The 18,303-nt window shown below is 42.6% G+C and overlaps 1 protein-coding gene across 6 annotated transcripts in view; it reads left to right on the top strand.

The window, feature by feature from the left end:
• ppfia2 (PTPRF interacting protein alpha 2) overlaps positions 1 to 18,303 on the top strand; it is a 282,784-nt gene that overhangs the window by 203,560 nt on the left and 60,921 nt on the right. For all 6 annotated transcript variants that reach the window (XM_049566807.1, XM_049566806.1, XM_049566804.1 and 3 more), the window contains 3 exons: positions 2,477 to 2,641; positions 5,240 to 5,314; positions 17,006 to 17,116. In XM_049566807.1, the coding sequence (XP_049422764.1) occupies positions 2,477 to 2,641; positions 5,240 to 5,314; positions 17,006 to 17,116 (351 nt within the window). The remainder of the gene's footprint in view (positions 1 to 2,476; positions 2,642 to 5,239; positions 5,315 to 17,005; positions 17,117 to 18,303) is intronic.

Raw genomic sequence — 18,303 nt, 5'->3', positions numbered from 1 at the left:
GAATGGACGGACTCATGGCTCAAAACTCAAATATTATCCAATACCAGCCGCCACTACCTGTCAACAAAAACAAAGACAACTATGGTTAAATTCGATAAGATGGAACGACTGGACGGTGGCGATCATCAAAAATATTCGCACACTTCATATCAGGTTAGAGAAAAAGTACTTCCTGTTGTAGGGATGACTAATATTATGTGTATTAAGGGTTATCATGTCCTCCTCATCAGAAACTGGGGAGGTGTTAAGAGGGATATTGGATTTCTCTGTGACGCTAACTTTTTAGCGCATTAGCTAACGTTAGCTTCGATAGCAAAACAAACTGGAGGAAACCATTCAGGTGTCGTCCACCTTTGTAAGATTGGCTTCCTGTGACATCATCCATCCACTGAGTGAGATCATACAGGTCAGCCAGTCTGGTCCCGTTGGTCAGTGTTTACTTATTTAGGTAACATTCGCGGTCCCAGACAGTGAGTGACCTGACATGGTGTATGACGCTCTACTCTAAAATGAGAGCCTTGTTGGTCAAAGAAACGGAACGTAATATTTCTGTATGAATTAACAAACGGTTAAGTTAATCACACTTTCACTCCGCTCAGTGCTCTGCTGCTCCGTCTCCTCAGAGTGTCCAGAGTGCGCTCTGCCACTCTGAGAGTGCGATGCTCTGGATAACTGAACGTTAGATTCAGATAGCGCTCCGAAGTTAGGAACGGTCCAGTTTGTGTGCTCCGACACTCGGAATGAGTATCTCTGAATGCACCACTCACATTATCTTCCTCCACTGTCTAAAACAAGCCAACAGAACTTGCTAGCCAGCGCTGGCTAATGTCTGTGGAGAATTGTTTTGCCTCCAGCTAAGCCCCGCCCACCAGAAAACATCATACTGCTTGGTAACAGTAAAAGGGTCTATATAGTTCAATGGATGCCGGCATAAAGGAATAGTTATTCTTTTGGTAAATTTGCTAAATAGCTTCCTTGCTAAGAGTTATATGAGAGGACCACCACTAATCTTATATCTGTACTGTAACTAAACTGGTGCAGCCAGCAACCTGTTAGCTTAGCTTAGCACAATGACTGAAAACAAGGGGAAACAGCTAGCTTGGCTCTGTCCAAAGGTAACTAAATTAATTTTATTATTGAACTGGGCAAAACAAATCAGGAACCACAAGTAGCCTACAGCATGTGTTTCTTATTAGTAACTAAGACCTGCATGTGATGTCTGTCACCAACATAAACCAAGATGAATATATAAGTGAATGTAATGGATTCTAGTTGTCAGACTCTCATTAGACCCTGCCTGTTGCTTTAAACTCCATCTTCCTCCCTGTATACTGCACATTCTGTTTTCTTACATTAAATTGTTCCCAGTCCTCTTGAATAATTAAATACTGTAATATCATACTGTGTAATGCTTAGTGAGAAAGAACGCAGCCTCTTTTAGTTTAACAGTGATACCAAGTGGGAACTTGATTTCCTAACCAGTGGTTAACCACAGAATACATTTAATCCAGCTGCAGCCTTCAGATCGGGATGTTTAGTCTCGTGAAGTGAAGATATGTTGAGGATGAAGCCAGGGAGGTTTTTCTAGGAAAGAATGGGGAGGTTATTTTGAGCTGGAACTTTACCCTCTGACCAGATCATTATCTCTGGGATGTAATATTATGTCCTCGGACAATTTCCGAGAGGGAATGAAGTGTTGAGATCTGCATCTGCTGCAGTGTCTCCACGATCCAGCGCCACTGAGTAACAAGGGGAAATGAAAGCAGATGATCTTCTGCACTGATCTCAAGAAGTGCAACACACAGTAATGAATAATGTTTTATCTCCACAGCCAGACTGGTTTTCTCTTCCCCAGTCACATGCTGGTTGTTTACTTCCAGTTGTTGTTGTTGTTGTGGAGTTTTCCTGAAGAAAGCCCCGCAGCTCTGCATCTCATCTGTCTGTCCTTGTGAAACTGCTGGCAGTTGACTTGACATGCTAGCAGCCTAGATTAGCATAATCCTTTTTGGGCACTGCTGGAAGGATTGCAGTTACTTGTATAGTTCATACCTTTACTTCACAACAAACCGTATATATACAACAAATTTTATTTGAAATAAAATAAAACGGCTGTGATTTGGAGCTACAGTATACGACCCAAAATCCCGTCATTAAAAGACAATTACCAAAAAGAAAGTTACATTTGTATTATTTTTTGAGTTTGTATCATAGTCTCATTATGTTGTTGATTTATCTTTGAGGTCTAGGAGCGAGCCTAATGAAGCACACATTAATGCATTGTCTGTTCCTCCAGTGCAGGCTTCAATAAATTAAAGGAAGTTTGGTGTGCAGCAAAGCCTCCCCCATTTGGATTCTTTCACATTATGCCTACGTTTTACCAGCACTTAACTTAATTATATTTCTGCGAGGAGGATTTCTACTTTCCAATGATGATGATGATGATGATGATGATAATTTCTCTCACGTGTCTCTTCAGCTACTGTTGGAGCATCTGGAGTGCCTGGTGTCCAGACACGAGCGGTCACTTCGTATGACGGTGGTCAAGCGGCAGGCTCAGTCTCCCTCAGGGGTCTCCAGTGAAGTCGAGGTCCTCAAAGCGCTCAAGTCCCTGTTTGAACACCATAAAGCCCTAGATGAGAAGGTGAGTGTGCCTCTATTAGGACCACATTTCAGCAAACAGTAGTATCTGGATGTAGTTTGTGTGTTGTATCTTGGTGGTTTGTAGGACGGGTCCATGAATATTTTTTAGCATTAGTATTATTTTATTTTATTTTTCAAGGTTTTATCATTCTGAACATACAGATTTTGGTTGGGGTAGGCATGTTTTAGCATCAAAATGGTATTTTCCCATCTATGAAATGAAATGAAATCTCAATTTCTTCTGTCCCGCTCACTCCTCAAACCAAAGTAATACTCTTGGGTTACTACATAATGACATTACTACATATAAACCCCTGAGCAGAATGGAACTGAGCCAAGCCTTCTTTGAGAATTGTGTGCTTTAGATCCTCCAAATTAGCTTTATTCCTCTAACCCTCTAACCCCAATGGAAGCTAGGTAAAGTACTGCTCTGGACGCCACGTCAGTTCGAAACCCAAAGTCACACAATAACACAAACCAATCGAGGCAGCTGTAGACCAGCAACTCCTGTGTTCTGTGAGGTAAAATTATTGTTTTTATCAGTAGAGTGTGGTGGCTTTAAAGAAAGTGTGTAACGGCTTCACTTCCCTGTAGGAAGGGCTGTCTGACGGCAAGATGAAGTAGTGAAAATGTGTACAAATGTGGACGTATGCCATTGTCTTGAAACAGCTGTCTGCGCTCCCAGAAGAGATTGAAGTTGTCGATGTAGGAGACCCTTAGCAGCACAGGCTGACGACAACCAAGTGTGCAGAGACAGCAGCCTGGTACAACGCCCAACACTGCGGCCACAGGAGGGGAGAGGGCCAGACACATAAATATGCCTGGCTGATCACCTTAGTGAGGAGAACAAGTGCAGAAAGTCACTTTTCAGTAGTTGTATCTTTGTACAACTATGGATTAGTTGTTAGTTGTTATTTATATTCTCAGCAATCGCCGCTGTAACCTGCGCCACTGTTTTTTGCTAACAGCTTAGGGGCCTTTCCCTTTTGAAAAACCCGCAAAAGAAGGCAGGTGCATCTCCTCTTTCAATTTTCAACAAAAATTTAAATTTTCTACTGTCAAGTATTCACATTGAAATCAGATCTCATATTGTGAGATCATGAGTTTACTAAAAATCTTTGACTTTATGTTGCCATCCAGTCTCTTTGGCAACCATTTCATTAAATGTCAATGTCAATTGAATTTTATATAATGTTTGGTAAAAATCCAAATATGTGTAATCATACAGAATCACTAGTCTCTTTTACACTGCCTGTTCAAGGCGGGAATGCCAGGCTCACTGTTCTTTATAGAAGGTACAATCTCGGGGGGCAAAGTTGTCTCGCCATTAAGCCTGCAGCAGAAGTAGTGACAGAGCTGTTTCAGCATCTGTGTAAAAGGGACAGCCAGCAGGACCGGATGGGTGTGACGTTTTGACTATGTGTTATGCATGCAACCCACCGCCGGGAGATTTGAAAATCAGCTGGCAGCAGTTAGCAGCTAACCCAAAGACAAAGACCAACAATGAGCAAAAACAATGAGGTTAGGGAGCTCCTTACCATCTGAGCAGAGGATGAGATCAGCTGCCATATAACACGGACAACGAATGGTGGTTACTGTCATGTTAATGTCATTGGTATTGTTTATAAAGTGCCGTCGACGTGTATGTTATAAGTCACACTAGAAGCAGACGCTGTCGTGTTGCCCCTCACGCACATCATGCCTCTTGTGCTTCAGGAACGCTGGCATGCTACCTAACATCAATCCCTGTGTTACTGGGTTCTGTAACAGTAAAGCTGGCAGAGTAAAGGGACGTCATGGCGACCCTATCACACGATCTCTGTGTAAAAGTGGCTGTTGAGACAGTGACATATTTTGCCGCTACAGTGTCATCTGTGTTTATAGTATCATTTGTTGGTTTTAGTCCCAACCGGCGTTCCTCCTGCCTCCTCACAGCCTGCTGATTTATGACCTCCGCCCCCTGTGTGATATCACCACCGCCCCTGTAATCCATTCATCCTCTCCTCTAAAAGCCATCATTTACAAAGCATGTCCAGCAACATGCTGTTCAACTGCATAAAAGCTGTCTCGGGCAGCTGGGGAGGGGGGCGTCCCCATTCGGACCTTGGCTAACTCCTAATCCAGGATCGACCTCCACTGAGATCTGGCGTCCTATTGGGCCACAGCAGCAGTGGTGCGCGGTCACCATGCAGTGCAAGTAATTGCTCCATCACAGTCGAGACCATCCTAGAAAAAGACGCTCTGAGTTTCTTTGAGTTCACAGAGGAAGAGAGGAGCGTAGGAGGGGAATCTCCTCCCAGCAACTGGTGCTTTAAAAGCAATAAAAGCCTCAAAACGCTGCTTTGAAGCCACGGCAAAGTGTTATTGTGAGGCTAAGGGAGAAAAAGAGGACAGCTCTTTGTGCTGCAGCAGTAGGGCTCCTTATGCTGCCTTAACCCTTGATTGTCTGGACTAGAATTCACAGTAGTCAATGGGGGAAAGTACATCTAGGTCAGATCCTGTGTGATCAGTTCAGGGCTCATGTAGAAGTCTGCACAAGTTCATCAGAGGAGTCTGACACCTGATCATGATGCAGGTTCTTCTTTTTTTTTACTTTCAGGTAAGAGAGAGACTACGGGTGTCACTGGAGAGGGTGTCCGCCTTGGAGGAGGAGCTTACAGCAGCCAATCAGGAGGTAAGAGCTGCCACAGCTTCTAATGTTGAAGATGATCAATGTGAAGGATGGATGGATGGATGGATGAATATGGATGGATGGATGGATGGATGGATGATATATGTATGGATGAATATGGATGGATCAATGGATGGATGGATGATGTGTGGATAGATGGATGGACGGATGAATGATATATGGATGGATGAATAAATGAATAGATGGATGATGGATGGATTGATGATGTGTGGACAGATGGATGGATGGATGGATGGATGGATGATGAATAGATGGGTGATGGATGGATGGATGGATGGATGGATGGATGGATGGATGGATGGGTGATGGATGATAGATGAATAGATGGATGATGGATGGATGGATGGATGATCAATGGATGATGGATGGATAGATGAATAGATGGATGGATGGATGGATAGATGGATGGATGGATGGATGGGTGATGGATGATAGATGAATAGATGGATGATGGATGGATGGATGATCAATGGATGATGGATGGATAGATGAATAGATGGATGGATGGATGGATAGATGGATGGATGGATGGATGGGTGATGGATGATAGATGAATAGATGGATGATGGATGGATGGATGGATGATCAATGGATGATGGATGGATAGATGAATAGATGGATGGATGGATGGATAGATGGATGGATGGATGATGTGTGGACAGATGGAAGGATGTATTGATGATGTGTGGATGGATGGATGGATGGATGGATGGATGGATGGATGGATGAATAGATGGATGGATGGATGAATAGATGGATGGATGGATGGATGGATGGATGGATGGATGGATGGATGATGTGTGGACAGATGGATGGATGGATGGATGGATAGATGGACAGATGGATGGATGGATAGATGGACAGATGGATGGATGGTAGGATGGATGGAAGGATAGATGGATGATGGATGGATGGTAGGATGGATGGAAGGATAGATGGATGGATGGATAGATGGACAGATGGATGATGGATGGTAGGATGGATGGAAGGATAGATGGATGGATGGATGGATGGATGGATGGATGGATGGACAGATGGATGGATGGATGGATGGATGGATGGAAGGATAGATGGATGGATGGATGGATGGATGGATGGACAGATGGATGGATGGATGGATGGATGGTAGGATGGATGGAAGGATGGATGGATGGATAGATGGATGGATGGTAGGATGGATGGAAGGATAGATGGTAGGATGGATGGATGGATGCATGGATGGAAGGATAGATGGTAGGATGGATGGATGGATGGATGGATGGATGATGTGTGGACAGATGGATGGATGGATGGATGATGGATGGATGGATGGTGTGTGGACAGATGGATGGATGGATGGATGATGGATGGATGGATGGATGGATGGATGGATGGATGGATGGATGGTGTGTGGACAGATGGATGGATGGATGGATGATGGATGGATGGATGGATGGTGTGTGGACAGATGGATGGATGGATGATGGATGGATGGATGGATGGATGGATGGTGTGTGGACAGATGGATGGATGGATGGATGGATGATGGATGGATGGATGGATGGATGGATGGATGGTGTGTGGACAGATGGATGGATGGATGGATGGATGGATGATGGATGGATGGATGGATGGATGGATGGATGGATGGATGGATGGATGGAAGGATGATGGCCTATGCTGTTGTGAACATTTATGCTTGTGTGGTGGTGTGTCTGTGTCACTCTGCAGTTACACCTCCAAAACACTAGTCGGCGTCAGGGTTTCTTTGAAGTGCTGTAAAGTTTAGTTATTCAAAACACACATTAAAAACATGAAACACACATTAAACATGGCTTAATAGAGACAATATCACACAAATCGGCCTCACTCTAACTCACAGCATTGGCAGACAAACACTTACAAATACAACATGCTAATGTTACTAGCACAAGCCTATGGCATTTTACATTGTATAAAGTAGCCTAGTGTTTAGCAGACTTTTCCTCTACTCATATGAAACCAGGGACAACAGCAACATTGGGGGAAATGTGATGAGAGAAGTGGTTTCAGCTTACAAAAACAGACAGGAGGTCTGCGTCGCTGCAAGGTGTAGTTACATTCCTGGGGAGGTGCACGTCAGGCTACAGCGTAGGCTCTACATCGACGCAGAGTCTACGCCGTAGGTTTGGCATAGATTCGACTGTACCACCATCCTCAGAGTGGTTTCAATGCTGCCTGTTTCACAGCTGCTTCCTGCAGCCCTCTCTCTCAGTATTGGACCAATTTCAAAATTGTTGTCTGTATTAGTCACTTAAACACAAAAACACTGAAAAAAAGGGATCTAGATTGAAAAATAACAAAGTTGCCCTTTATCAGGGAATATGATATATAACAGATGTACTTAAATATGGACACAAGCTGCACGAATAGCAATGAATATGCAGAAGTACATGATTAGCAGTTTTATTGTCAGGACCAGGTGACGGACTTTGATGCACATGAAAGCGATGCAGATTTACAGGTCATGTTTACTGATGAACGAAAGCAAGACAGGTTCACGGAAATGTGATATATTTAATGTATATTTCTAAACATTTTTAAATTACTTTCCATAAAAGAAAAGAGAAATAAATATCACAAAAACATATTTATAGACTTGTACATGTGTCCATGATTGAATTCACAGTGTACAGAGTTACATACTGCTCCTCTGTGAATGTGAATGTAAATCTAATACATACTGTGATGTGTCCTGAGATGTGTCTTGAATTATGTATGGCCTCAAACACCCAGAGCACCTCTGCAGGCTTCACTCGCCCTCATCTGTACACTGTGCACATGAGTGGCTGAGGCACAGCGCTGACAGAAGAGTGGCCACTTTTGCGACGGTGGCCTAACTCCTTCTCAACCTCCTGGCTGAGGCAGGCTGAAGTGCCAGAGCACCTCTTTCACTGCAGATGGTTGTGTTCCAGCTGAGAAAAAACCCTCAGGCTGGCACTTCACAGCCTGTCAGACATGCCAGTCTGACACTCAGGCCTGGAATAAAAGTTGGTGAGGAGAAGAGAGGAAGAAGAAAAGATGAGGGGAGTGAGGAGCAGAAGAGGGGGAAGGGGGTTGGGAGGAGTGTGGAGTGGGTGGAAGGGCAGAGAAGGAGATGATGTTGGAGAGGAGAGAGGAGGAAATGCAAAAGGAGCAAAGACAGAAATAGGGAAGGCAGGTTGTGTGTGGAGGTGTGTGTGTTAATGAGAGCGCAGTCGTTCAAAGCACATCTGCCAAGAGAATTGAAGGAGAGGAACAGGCAGAGTAAAGTTTGACAGACAAACAGTGTGTTTGTTAAGTGGATAGTTGAGGTGCTAGTGGTCTGAATCCAACAGTAGATGGTGTAGGATCCGAGCAGGAAGGGAGAGAATTAGAAAAACAACGTGACAGGCCGCTGGATCCCAAAGCTGTCTCTCATTTTGGTTTCACAGCTCTTGGACAAAGTCTGCTTTCTAAGCTGTAACGTCCCTGACAGACATCTCAGCAGAGGATGTAGCACTTTGAAGAATTTCTTCTCGCATCGCACAGCCAAGGTTAGAAAGACCGTGCAGTACATCTGAGGGGCCGTCCCTCGTAAATGGTTAACACTACAGTTGTCAGTGAGGCAGACAGATGAGTGATTGGACCTTGAGGCAGTGGAGGAGGCAGTTAAACTGGCTTTGCAGAATAAAAATGTCCACGCTTCAAAGGCTCCAGGGAGGCGGGCAGAGCTGCGAGCCAGCGAACCGGTAATTGATTTGTGATGGAGGTCTGGTATGAGTCCCGTCTCCCTGCGGGGTTTGGACAACACGGCCACGCCAGATGAAATCAGCGGCCTCTGACCTCATGCAGTCACAGGTGTTTAAGTGGTGGCACACTGATTGCTGCTGGTGATTGCAATTTGCTGTTATAGAACAAACTGTAGTTGAGGACTGTGTTGGAATCTGTCTGAGCATAAATGGTTGTTCTGCTTATTTACAATGGATAATGGACGTTAATCAACACCGTGACACATTCTGGATAGATATAGATATAGATAAATATGAAAGTGCCAGAGGTGGCCGAACAGCTCATTTGCACCCTTTGTCTCGTCACGATTGGAAATGGACAAAACATAAAATAACAATAATATGATAAACACCACCACAAACATTATCAGACCATAACATAACCATAACTCTTGTTAAACAAGAGCAAAATTATATCATTTATCCAGTCGTATTCTCAGTACCTCTCACACAGACAGACCTTTCTAACAGGGAGCTGAAATAAAAGTGAAACTTATCTGCTCTCTTCAAAGCCAGAGCTACATGCAGCTCTTAAGCCCCTCTCTGGTGGCTCCCTGTGGCTTAAAATAAATAGAATTATATGGAAATTAATAGCATTGTTTTTACATTTTGATTTTTATTAATGATTGCTGTAGGCCTAAAGAAACTCTTAAGTTCTCTAATTGTAAAAATGTGTAGCCTATGTCAACTATGTCTACAGCCTGGCACCTTTTCCTCTAAATGTCTGTCATCTCTAAATGAAACTCAGTAGTGGCGGCTAGTCTTGAATCTCCCTGGCAGGGCTAGCGATGGACTCCAAATCCAAAAATGTAAAAGTCTCAGAGGTAAATAGAGACAATAATAGTGGGTAGGCAGATTCATTTGCTTTCACCAGCAACTCTTACCAAATGTTCATAAGTAGTCCACTGCTGACGAGCCACCTCATGCTAAAACATGTTATGAATGCTCATTTAGACCTATTAGAAATGTTGATAGGCTTTTTTATAGTAGTTTATTATTTTTTTTAATAATAGTTTAGATAGTAAGGGTTGTCGACCCGTCCTACACCCTTGGCACACAGGAGAAGTTACAGTTTTGCAACCTCACCACTAGATGCCACTCAGTCCCACACCTTTGACATTTAAATTAGAGCTGCAACTAACGATTATTTTCATTGTCGACTAATCTGTCAATTGTTTCTTCGATTAGTCGACAAACATTTTATCGAAAAATGTGTTAAAATGTTGAGAAATGTCAGTCTGTTTCTCCCAAACCCCAAAATTATGTCATCTAATGTCTTGTTTTGTACTCACACCAAAGGGTTTTAGTTCATTGTCATGGGAGAGTGTGTAAAAGCTGCCAATATCTGAACGTAAGAAGCTGCAATAAGAGTATTTTGGGGTATTTTTATAGTTCTTTTCTATGAAAAATGACTCAAACCGATTAGTCGACTAATCATTGCAGCCCTACTTTAAATGCCACCCCCTTTGAATCCAGTTTTTCAGAATTTTCTCCATTTTTGGATTCTGGAGGAATCTGAGAAAATACATTTTGTCTTTACAAATCCAACGCAGAGTGACTAGCTGATATACAAATGATCACTGGGGCAGTTAGGCATTATTCATCAAGAGTTTAATGCTTAAAGACTTTGATTGACAGAGGCCTGTCAACATGAGCAAACCCACAACTGTCACCAGATTTGATTCAAACACCGCTGCATCTTGATCGGTGCCCAGAAGTATCCGACATTACCTATCTCAAATGGACTCCCGGGCATTTTTAGGCAATTCTGAGCAACAAGCAGAAGAATTGGAAGACATTTAGGAATTTAACAGATTTAGCAGATTCAACACAATCTGCCTTTTGCATCAGCTGAGGCTTGAACTCACAGCCTCTGAGACTAAGAATCAATTTCTATCTCACTGAGCTAATTAGTCAGTGACAATTCATATGTAGCTTCACAAACTGACACCTGCCACACGTGCAGGTTTAGCAGCCGTCCATGCATGGAGAAGCAGATTTCAAACCACTGTAAAAAATTCAGTTATTGAAACAAAAATCTGAAAATACACATATTGCATCTAGACAGCATGGAGATGTTGGTAATTTGTTTGTAACAATGATTGATTTGCTCCATAAGTGAAAAACTGATGTTTAAAATTGCCACTTTTACATTGACTCCAATTGTTCACATTAGAGCAAAATTCAAAATGCTGTCAAAAATTCAGTTTTTGAGATAAATTCTAAAATTTGCCACACATCATCTTCATGAACATTCAAGATTTATTTAGCAAGAATTTGCATGTATATGTTTACAGTACCGTTTACAGTCAAACATTTTGATGCACTGTAGGCTCAATTTTTGATAAATCAAAAATCTGAGAGACGTAGTTTTTGTAGGACAGTCTGAAGATGCTCTGTAGCAAGTTTGGTGTCAAGTGAGCAAAAATTGTGGGAGGAGATAGGTTTAAGAAGTTTTAGTGATGAATAGTGATGACCTTCATAATTTTTAATAGGTTTAAATGTACAAAAGTTTCTTCAGTATTGGGGCTACAGTTTGATGAAAGTTGTGAAGTTGTAGCACGTATGGTTGATTTGTTATGAATTTTCAAAGTTTTGAACTTTAGATGCTTGCTGTAGCGCCACCATCAGGACTATTGGCTTGAGTTTACAGCTGAGGATATCTGGCATGAGACTGGACCTTTGTGCAAAGTTTGGTGAGTTTTCACCCATGGGAGGTATGATTTCCTCGGAAGAAGAAAGAAGAAAGAAGAAGAATACCTAGGATTACAATAGTGTCCTGGCAGCTTAGTGTAGCTGGCCGGACCCTAATAAACTGCTGGCTGAAAATGTTGTGTTCATGTAAGACCCAGCCTTTCAGAATGAAAAGCTAACTGAAAGAATAGATGACAACTTCAACTGATTTTAACAAAAGAAGAATTTTAGGGCTCACTATTATAAAGCCCTGGGACCGGTCAGGTCTGAGTAAGATGGAAGACTTTGTCAGAGGAAACATGGTCCTTTTTTATTCCTCCTGTTCTGATCCAGTGTGTAACTCTAAAATATTTCAAAGAAATCCCGGATGTACCACAGGCATGTTTAAAACACACAAAATAAATGAATTTTCACCTTAAAAGAAGTGTGTTTTGCTTCCATGATTTGTGTATGTGCACATGCATTTGCACCATCGTGTTTGATTGATTGTAATGTAAGCGCATTGTACCAGAGACGTGCCTGCCCCCAGCTCTCACCTTGACAAAATCAATCTTTTATACTCTAAGAAACCCCCCAAACACCCTCCCTTCACTCCTCACATATGTCCAATCTCTCCTTCATCACATTACTTCAGACAGTCCTCTTCATGCGACACAGAGGTGCCAAAGACAGATAAGGAATCAGTCAAAAAGCCCACCTCATGCTTCTTGTCCCTCTTCTCTCCCCCTCCGTAAGATGTCTGCGTTTGATGGGAGGTAAATCAGCAACATCAAAAAGAAATAATAGGCGCCATGTTCATTTTGCATCTGTCAAACGTCTCCCCCTTTTCTCTAATTTCAGAGCTGGAGATGCATCTGTAGCACTCCACTCGTCATTTGTTGTGCCTTTCTGTCAGGAGTGGTGTTGGCGTTTGATCTCTGAGCCGCAGAAATTACAGACAATCTCAGAATAATGGTGCAGAAGCATACAGAGGCATAATTATGCCCTCGTTAAAAATAATGAACGGAGACGTTGTGTAGTCGGTGTGCAACAGGGAAGAAGAAGCCAAGCTGTTGCCAGTGGAGTGTCCAGGCATGATGCGAGGCAAACCCTGTCTATTGTGGATGAGAGGAAATCACTTTCCTCTGCCTTGAAATCCTGACATCAACTGACTCTCACTTTGATGTCAGTGAGGGCAGGTTAGGATTTGGGTTTACACCAGATCAGCCCAAAGTCACTCGAGAGCATTGTTTGTTTTATCGACGGTCGTGTCATTGATTGTGCCGAGGCTTACTTCACGGTTTCATTCACAGAAAATATCTGCTGCTGGGAGAAATGCAATTTTCTCGCTTCCTATAGAGACGCAGATTTTCAGGCATCCCAATTTATTTGTTCTGAACAAAGATGACCTTCCAGTAACTCTATTATCAATCCCTTCAGAGGCAAACTGTGAATACTATAGACTATATTGTGAGGCTTCTAATAACAGATACAGTATCTGGACTGCTTGGAAATTGAAATCACCAGGGGGAAGAAAAACAAGCCAGTCCTGGGTAATTCAGAGATTAAAACATTTCGAAATCTTTTGAAAACTCCGAGTCGAACCAGCAGGATGCAGCTTTAATCACGACAAGCTAACAGCACAGTACATGTACTGTAGTTTTTGGTCTGTGTTTTATGAATTTGCTTCTTTGTTGGATTTTTGTTTGTTTGTTTGTTTGTTTTAGCAGAGATGTCCTGGTGTGGTGGACTACTTTCTGTGACAGCATGTTTTTCTGACCCAAGAGTAAATGTTGGTGTTGTATGTTTCTGCAAAGCACAGATATGTTAATTCATTTTATGTTGTGACAACACTGTGGATAACTTGTGTTTAGGTATAGGCACCAAAAATACTTGATTTGCTTCAGTTCCAAATGAAAGTCAGAAAGGGAGTGGTAGCAGTCAGATAGCTAACTCCAGTGGAGAGATGCAAACGAGGAAATGTGTCTTTTCATTTTGTCACCTGTTGCGAATTTTCACAACGAATAGAATAAAAAAAATGCATCTGAATCAGTGTGAAAGGTTTCTGACCGATTCAAAAGATGCATTCGAAAAAAACTGACTCAGTGTGCAAAGGCCTTAAGTAAGAAATATATATAACGAAGAAACCACTGTGAAGTTTTCACAGGCCTTAAAGCTGCTTTCTACCGTTTACTAACCAGTTTTTCAGCCTGTCTATGATGTAGAATGTGACATACCAAAATAAAAGGTGTACATGGCTCTAGTCTACTGGCAACAGGAAAGGGGTCTATTGCCTATTTTTTGCAGGTCTACAAGCGCTGAAGAAGTATGAAAATTTGTGGCAAATAAAACGTGCATTTGGCTCATTTTTTGTGTTTTCAATTTCTCACAACCTTGATTAAGGTCGTATAAAAAATGGGATATCCTCCTGAGACCCCTTGTCTTCATATTTTGGGTTTACTTGACCTTATACTTCATTCTACTTAACTTATGCCGGGTGCACAACCTATTTTTCCTGTTTTAACGGAGCGTTTCCCCAACGCATTCCCCACCCCCAGAACAACGCCGCAAGGTTCCGTCGTTGGACCAGGCCAGATGCGGGCGGCTAGCTAGCGTGCTGTCGGCAAGAGCTGTTAGTAAAGTCATCTAGCAGAAGAGCTAGCAATATCTTCCTGCGACGTCACTGTACCAGCTGAACTGAGATGAGTTGAGTAGTGTGCTATTGCAAGAGCTGATAAATATATAGGCCTAGAAGTGAATGCGAAATTCGAAAATATAGAGTAATTATCAACCGCATAGAAATCAACCTATGGTCAACAGTCACTTTTAATAGTGGAAAAAAAGCTTATGCTTATTTTTCTTTTGCATAAATAAATGAGATATTGTTTGTTTACAACTGCGATTGCAGCTTCCGGCACCGTTATGCTCCATTTCTCCCATCTTGTCAACGCCCAAGTATGAAAAATCCAATGCCTCCACGGTCCGTCAGTCAACGGAACCGCTGCCGTGCTGCGCGCTAGTCCGTTACTATCTGTCATTTTCACCTCCATTGGAATGAATGACTTCCGGTCAGCGTCAATCTGTCAATGTGTTAGGTTGTGCACCTAGCTTTAGACCTTTTGTCCTCGTTCGTGGACACTTTTCTGCCATCTACTGGTAGTAAGAGCACAATACATTAATTCATGTAAAAACAAGATGGCAGCCATCTCTGCCAAGTTGGTCTGCAGCTGATCCTGACACAAAAGTGGACAAGGTCCAAAACTTGATCACATTTTGTGGCTGAAACTTCTTTATTTATGATTAATAATGTTTGTAGTTTGATATGGCAACACATTTGACCAATTTTAGCAAGAGGAACAAGATAAGACACTGTTAATTAGTATGTACTTGTTTGACATTAGGACTTTACTGTTGTCTTGTTTAAGGACACTGGGATTTTCTTATCATCTCATTTGAGGACATTGGGGCTTTGTTGTCGTTGACAGTGTTTAGTTTTTTATGCTTATCAGGTCCTACTGGTCCCAAATAGCTAGGAGACATGTATAGCAAAGAAAAGTTTGGGTCTCAGGAGGATAAAATGCGCAAGGGTTGTAACTTACTGGAAGAAAAGAAAATGCTCTGAGAGCTAGGAAAATGAGAGTGAGGATAGTTGAGCAGACAGTCCAGCGACGTGTTCAATCTGAAAACAGTGCACCATTTTGCTACACTTGCCGGGTTGAAGGACATGTTTCCTAGAAAGTGTGTGAAACAGGGTGCTTTTTATTATGCTAACTTATGCCACCTCATGTCCTCTTTCCTCCTGTGACCTGGAATTCATTCCTGCCTTCGCCATTGTGAAGGATCTTCCAGTCCCTTAAATGCATCTGGAGGACACAGGGAGAGTGGAGGCTTCTGGAGGAGCTTAGAACGAGGAGACACGGGTGTATCCTTTGTGTCTCTTCTTCGCATCTCCCTCACATATCCTTGCTCGGAGGAGCTAAGACATGAGGGAGAGATGCGAGTGAGGGAAGTAAGAAGACAAATTAGCATCATGAAAATCACCCATATATAAGTCTACCATATTAAAGAGCCAGTAACACAACGCTCTGTTTAAATAAACCTTTTTCTACCTGTTGCTGGGACGCCCCAGGTGAACTGATTCTCCCCGTTAGCCCAACTCCACCCTCCAGGCTCCTGCAGGGAGGAGTCAATGGTTGTGGAGTTTACATTATGGCTGTATGATTTACGAAATTACTGCAGTGTTTTTCATAACTGCACTGAAATAAGAGGCGGATGTTTGTACAAGAATTTGACATGTTTGGTTGGCCATTTTGCGTGGTTCAAATTACTACAGTACATGTCTCTTACGCCCACGAGCTTAGGGTTCTGGAAAGTCCTGTTTTGGAAAGAGGCACCACAGTCTCCGAGGCTTCAAGTTGTTTATGAGAGACAAGTAGCAGCCGAGTGCACTGTGTACCTTTCTCTTCCCCATCATGAGGAGAGTGATAATCACATGGTGCCTGTCAAGGAAGAGCCTAATTATTGTTGTTGTCGGTCACCCTCTGACAGGATTATGACTGTAGGATGGTTGCTTAAGGTGGTGAAATGAGACACGTGGTCCGCAGAGGCTTATAATTATAGTGATTGTATCAGCGCTCACATGCTTCCTGCTTCATGTTGTTTAAAGCCATGTTCCACAAATTCCTACAGGAGTGGGGGACATGCTGTAATTTACTTATGTTGCATAACATTGAGGTTTCAACGTGTTTGCAAAGCCACATAGAAGGAAATGCAGTGATGCATATTAGCACCATCTGATCTTGTTTGTATGGGGAACTGCCCATTGGTTCGACATCCCATTGTTCCGACCATATTAAACTCATTGTTCTGAAGTCCGTTCCGAAATCATCATGATACCCTGTGGTTAAGGTCTGGTTAGGTTAAGGCACAAAAACCACTTGGTTAGGGTCAGGAAAAGATCATGGTGTGGGTTAAAATGAAAAAGAAAGTCACAAACACATAAGCCGTGAGCCTGCTTCGCCTCAAGCCGGTCGCGACGCACCATACGCCCGCCGCAAGCCATTCAGCACCGCGGACAGTCGGACTAATGGGATGTCGAACCAATGGGCTGTCGAACCAATGACATGGACCCGTTTGTATGTCAGCTTTCTCAACCTCCTGTGTAAAGTGTTTGTAGGTCTCTGATACTGTGTCTCTTTCGGCTCTCATGTGCGTGCTTGTTGTCACCCTGCAGATCGTGGCCTTACGGGAACAAAATGCTCACATTCAGAGAAAAGTGGCTTCTGGGGACGGAGGAGAGGACATCCTGGAGGGCAGCGAAGCTCAGCAGAAGGTCCACGGCAAGGTGAGACTCCATCGAGTCAGAAACTTGTTTTTCTGTAAGTTGGATTCAGCATCTGCAGATGGACTCCCAACAGTCAAGAATGAGCTGAGTGCAAAGAGTATGTCGGATACTCTCACTGACATCAGCTGAGGTCAGGGATCTTCAACAAGCATTGTCAGGGGGGTGTCAAAGCAGTTTGGGCCGTCTTATCCAGTCATGTCCTTTGACATCAAGTAAAGCACTCGCAGCTTGTTACACACTGACAAAGAGTAAACGTCATGTAAGGCTCCTGTGCTTGTGACATCCTGACAAGACATAAAATGCAAGATTACTTCACATTCTTTCTGCTCATTTGCACATAGCACAGAGGCCTAATTTAACATGAATGTTAAATGTTGAATAGATTTAACATCATTTCTATTTTATTGTTAATAAACTTTTCGATTATATAGCTGTTGCATTTTAGAACATGGTTAACATTGAGAAACAGTACTAGTTTGGTTGGGTTAAGGCACCAAAGCTACCTGGTTAGGTTTAGGTAAAGGTCATGGTTTGGGTTACTAAAAACATTTGTCTTCCATCAGTGGGAGATTATGTCTTAAAACAGGAGGACAAGGAAAATTTTTGAAGTCTTGAAATGGCATAGTACTTCTTAAAATATTCCAATCTATACAAGCGACACAACCTGTGTGGGCAATTTTTTTAATAAAGGAAGGACATAATCTTGCCGTCCTAAATTGCTCTTATGGTACTAGATGCAGCTTGGGTATGGCTGCAATGTAACCGTTCGGGGCATGTTCACCCCGTTAGTTTACGCTCTCTAAAAGTCTTTGTTTTGCCACTGACAGACTCAGATTGTTATCACAAGTGTTTGACAACATTATGGAATGGATCCATGTAGAGACAGATGTTTTTGTTGAAGAGTTCAGGGCTGTTTCTGGTTAAAAAAAAAAAAGGATCATACTCCTTAACAAAAAGGTCTATCTCTGTAGAGATCCTTTCCATAATGTTGTCAGACACTTGTAATGACAATCTGATCCTGTCAGTGATAAAAAACAAAAGCACTTTTAGTGGACGTAAGTTGATGCTGCATTTACACAAAGTGCTTGTCGTTATCTGGACACATTTTCCCCACAAATACAGCATGCTAATGTTTTTAGCACAGGTCTATGGCGTTTTACGTTGTATAAATTAGTCTAGCGGCTAGC

The sequence above is a fragment of the Epinephelus fuscoguttatus genome, linkage group LG22 (genome assembly GCF_011397635.1).
Source record: "Epinephelus fuscoguttatus linkage group LG22, E.fuscoguttatus.final_Chr_v1".
Classification (NCBI taxonomy): Eukaryota; Metazoa; Chordata; class Actinopteri; order Perciformes; family Serranidae; genus Epinephelus; species Epinephelus fuscoguttatus.
Note: the sequence above shows the minus strand (reverse complement) of the source record. Positions and strands in the feature narration are given on the sequence as shown.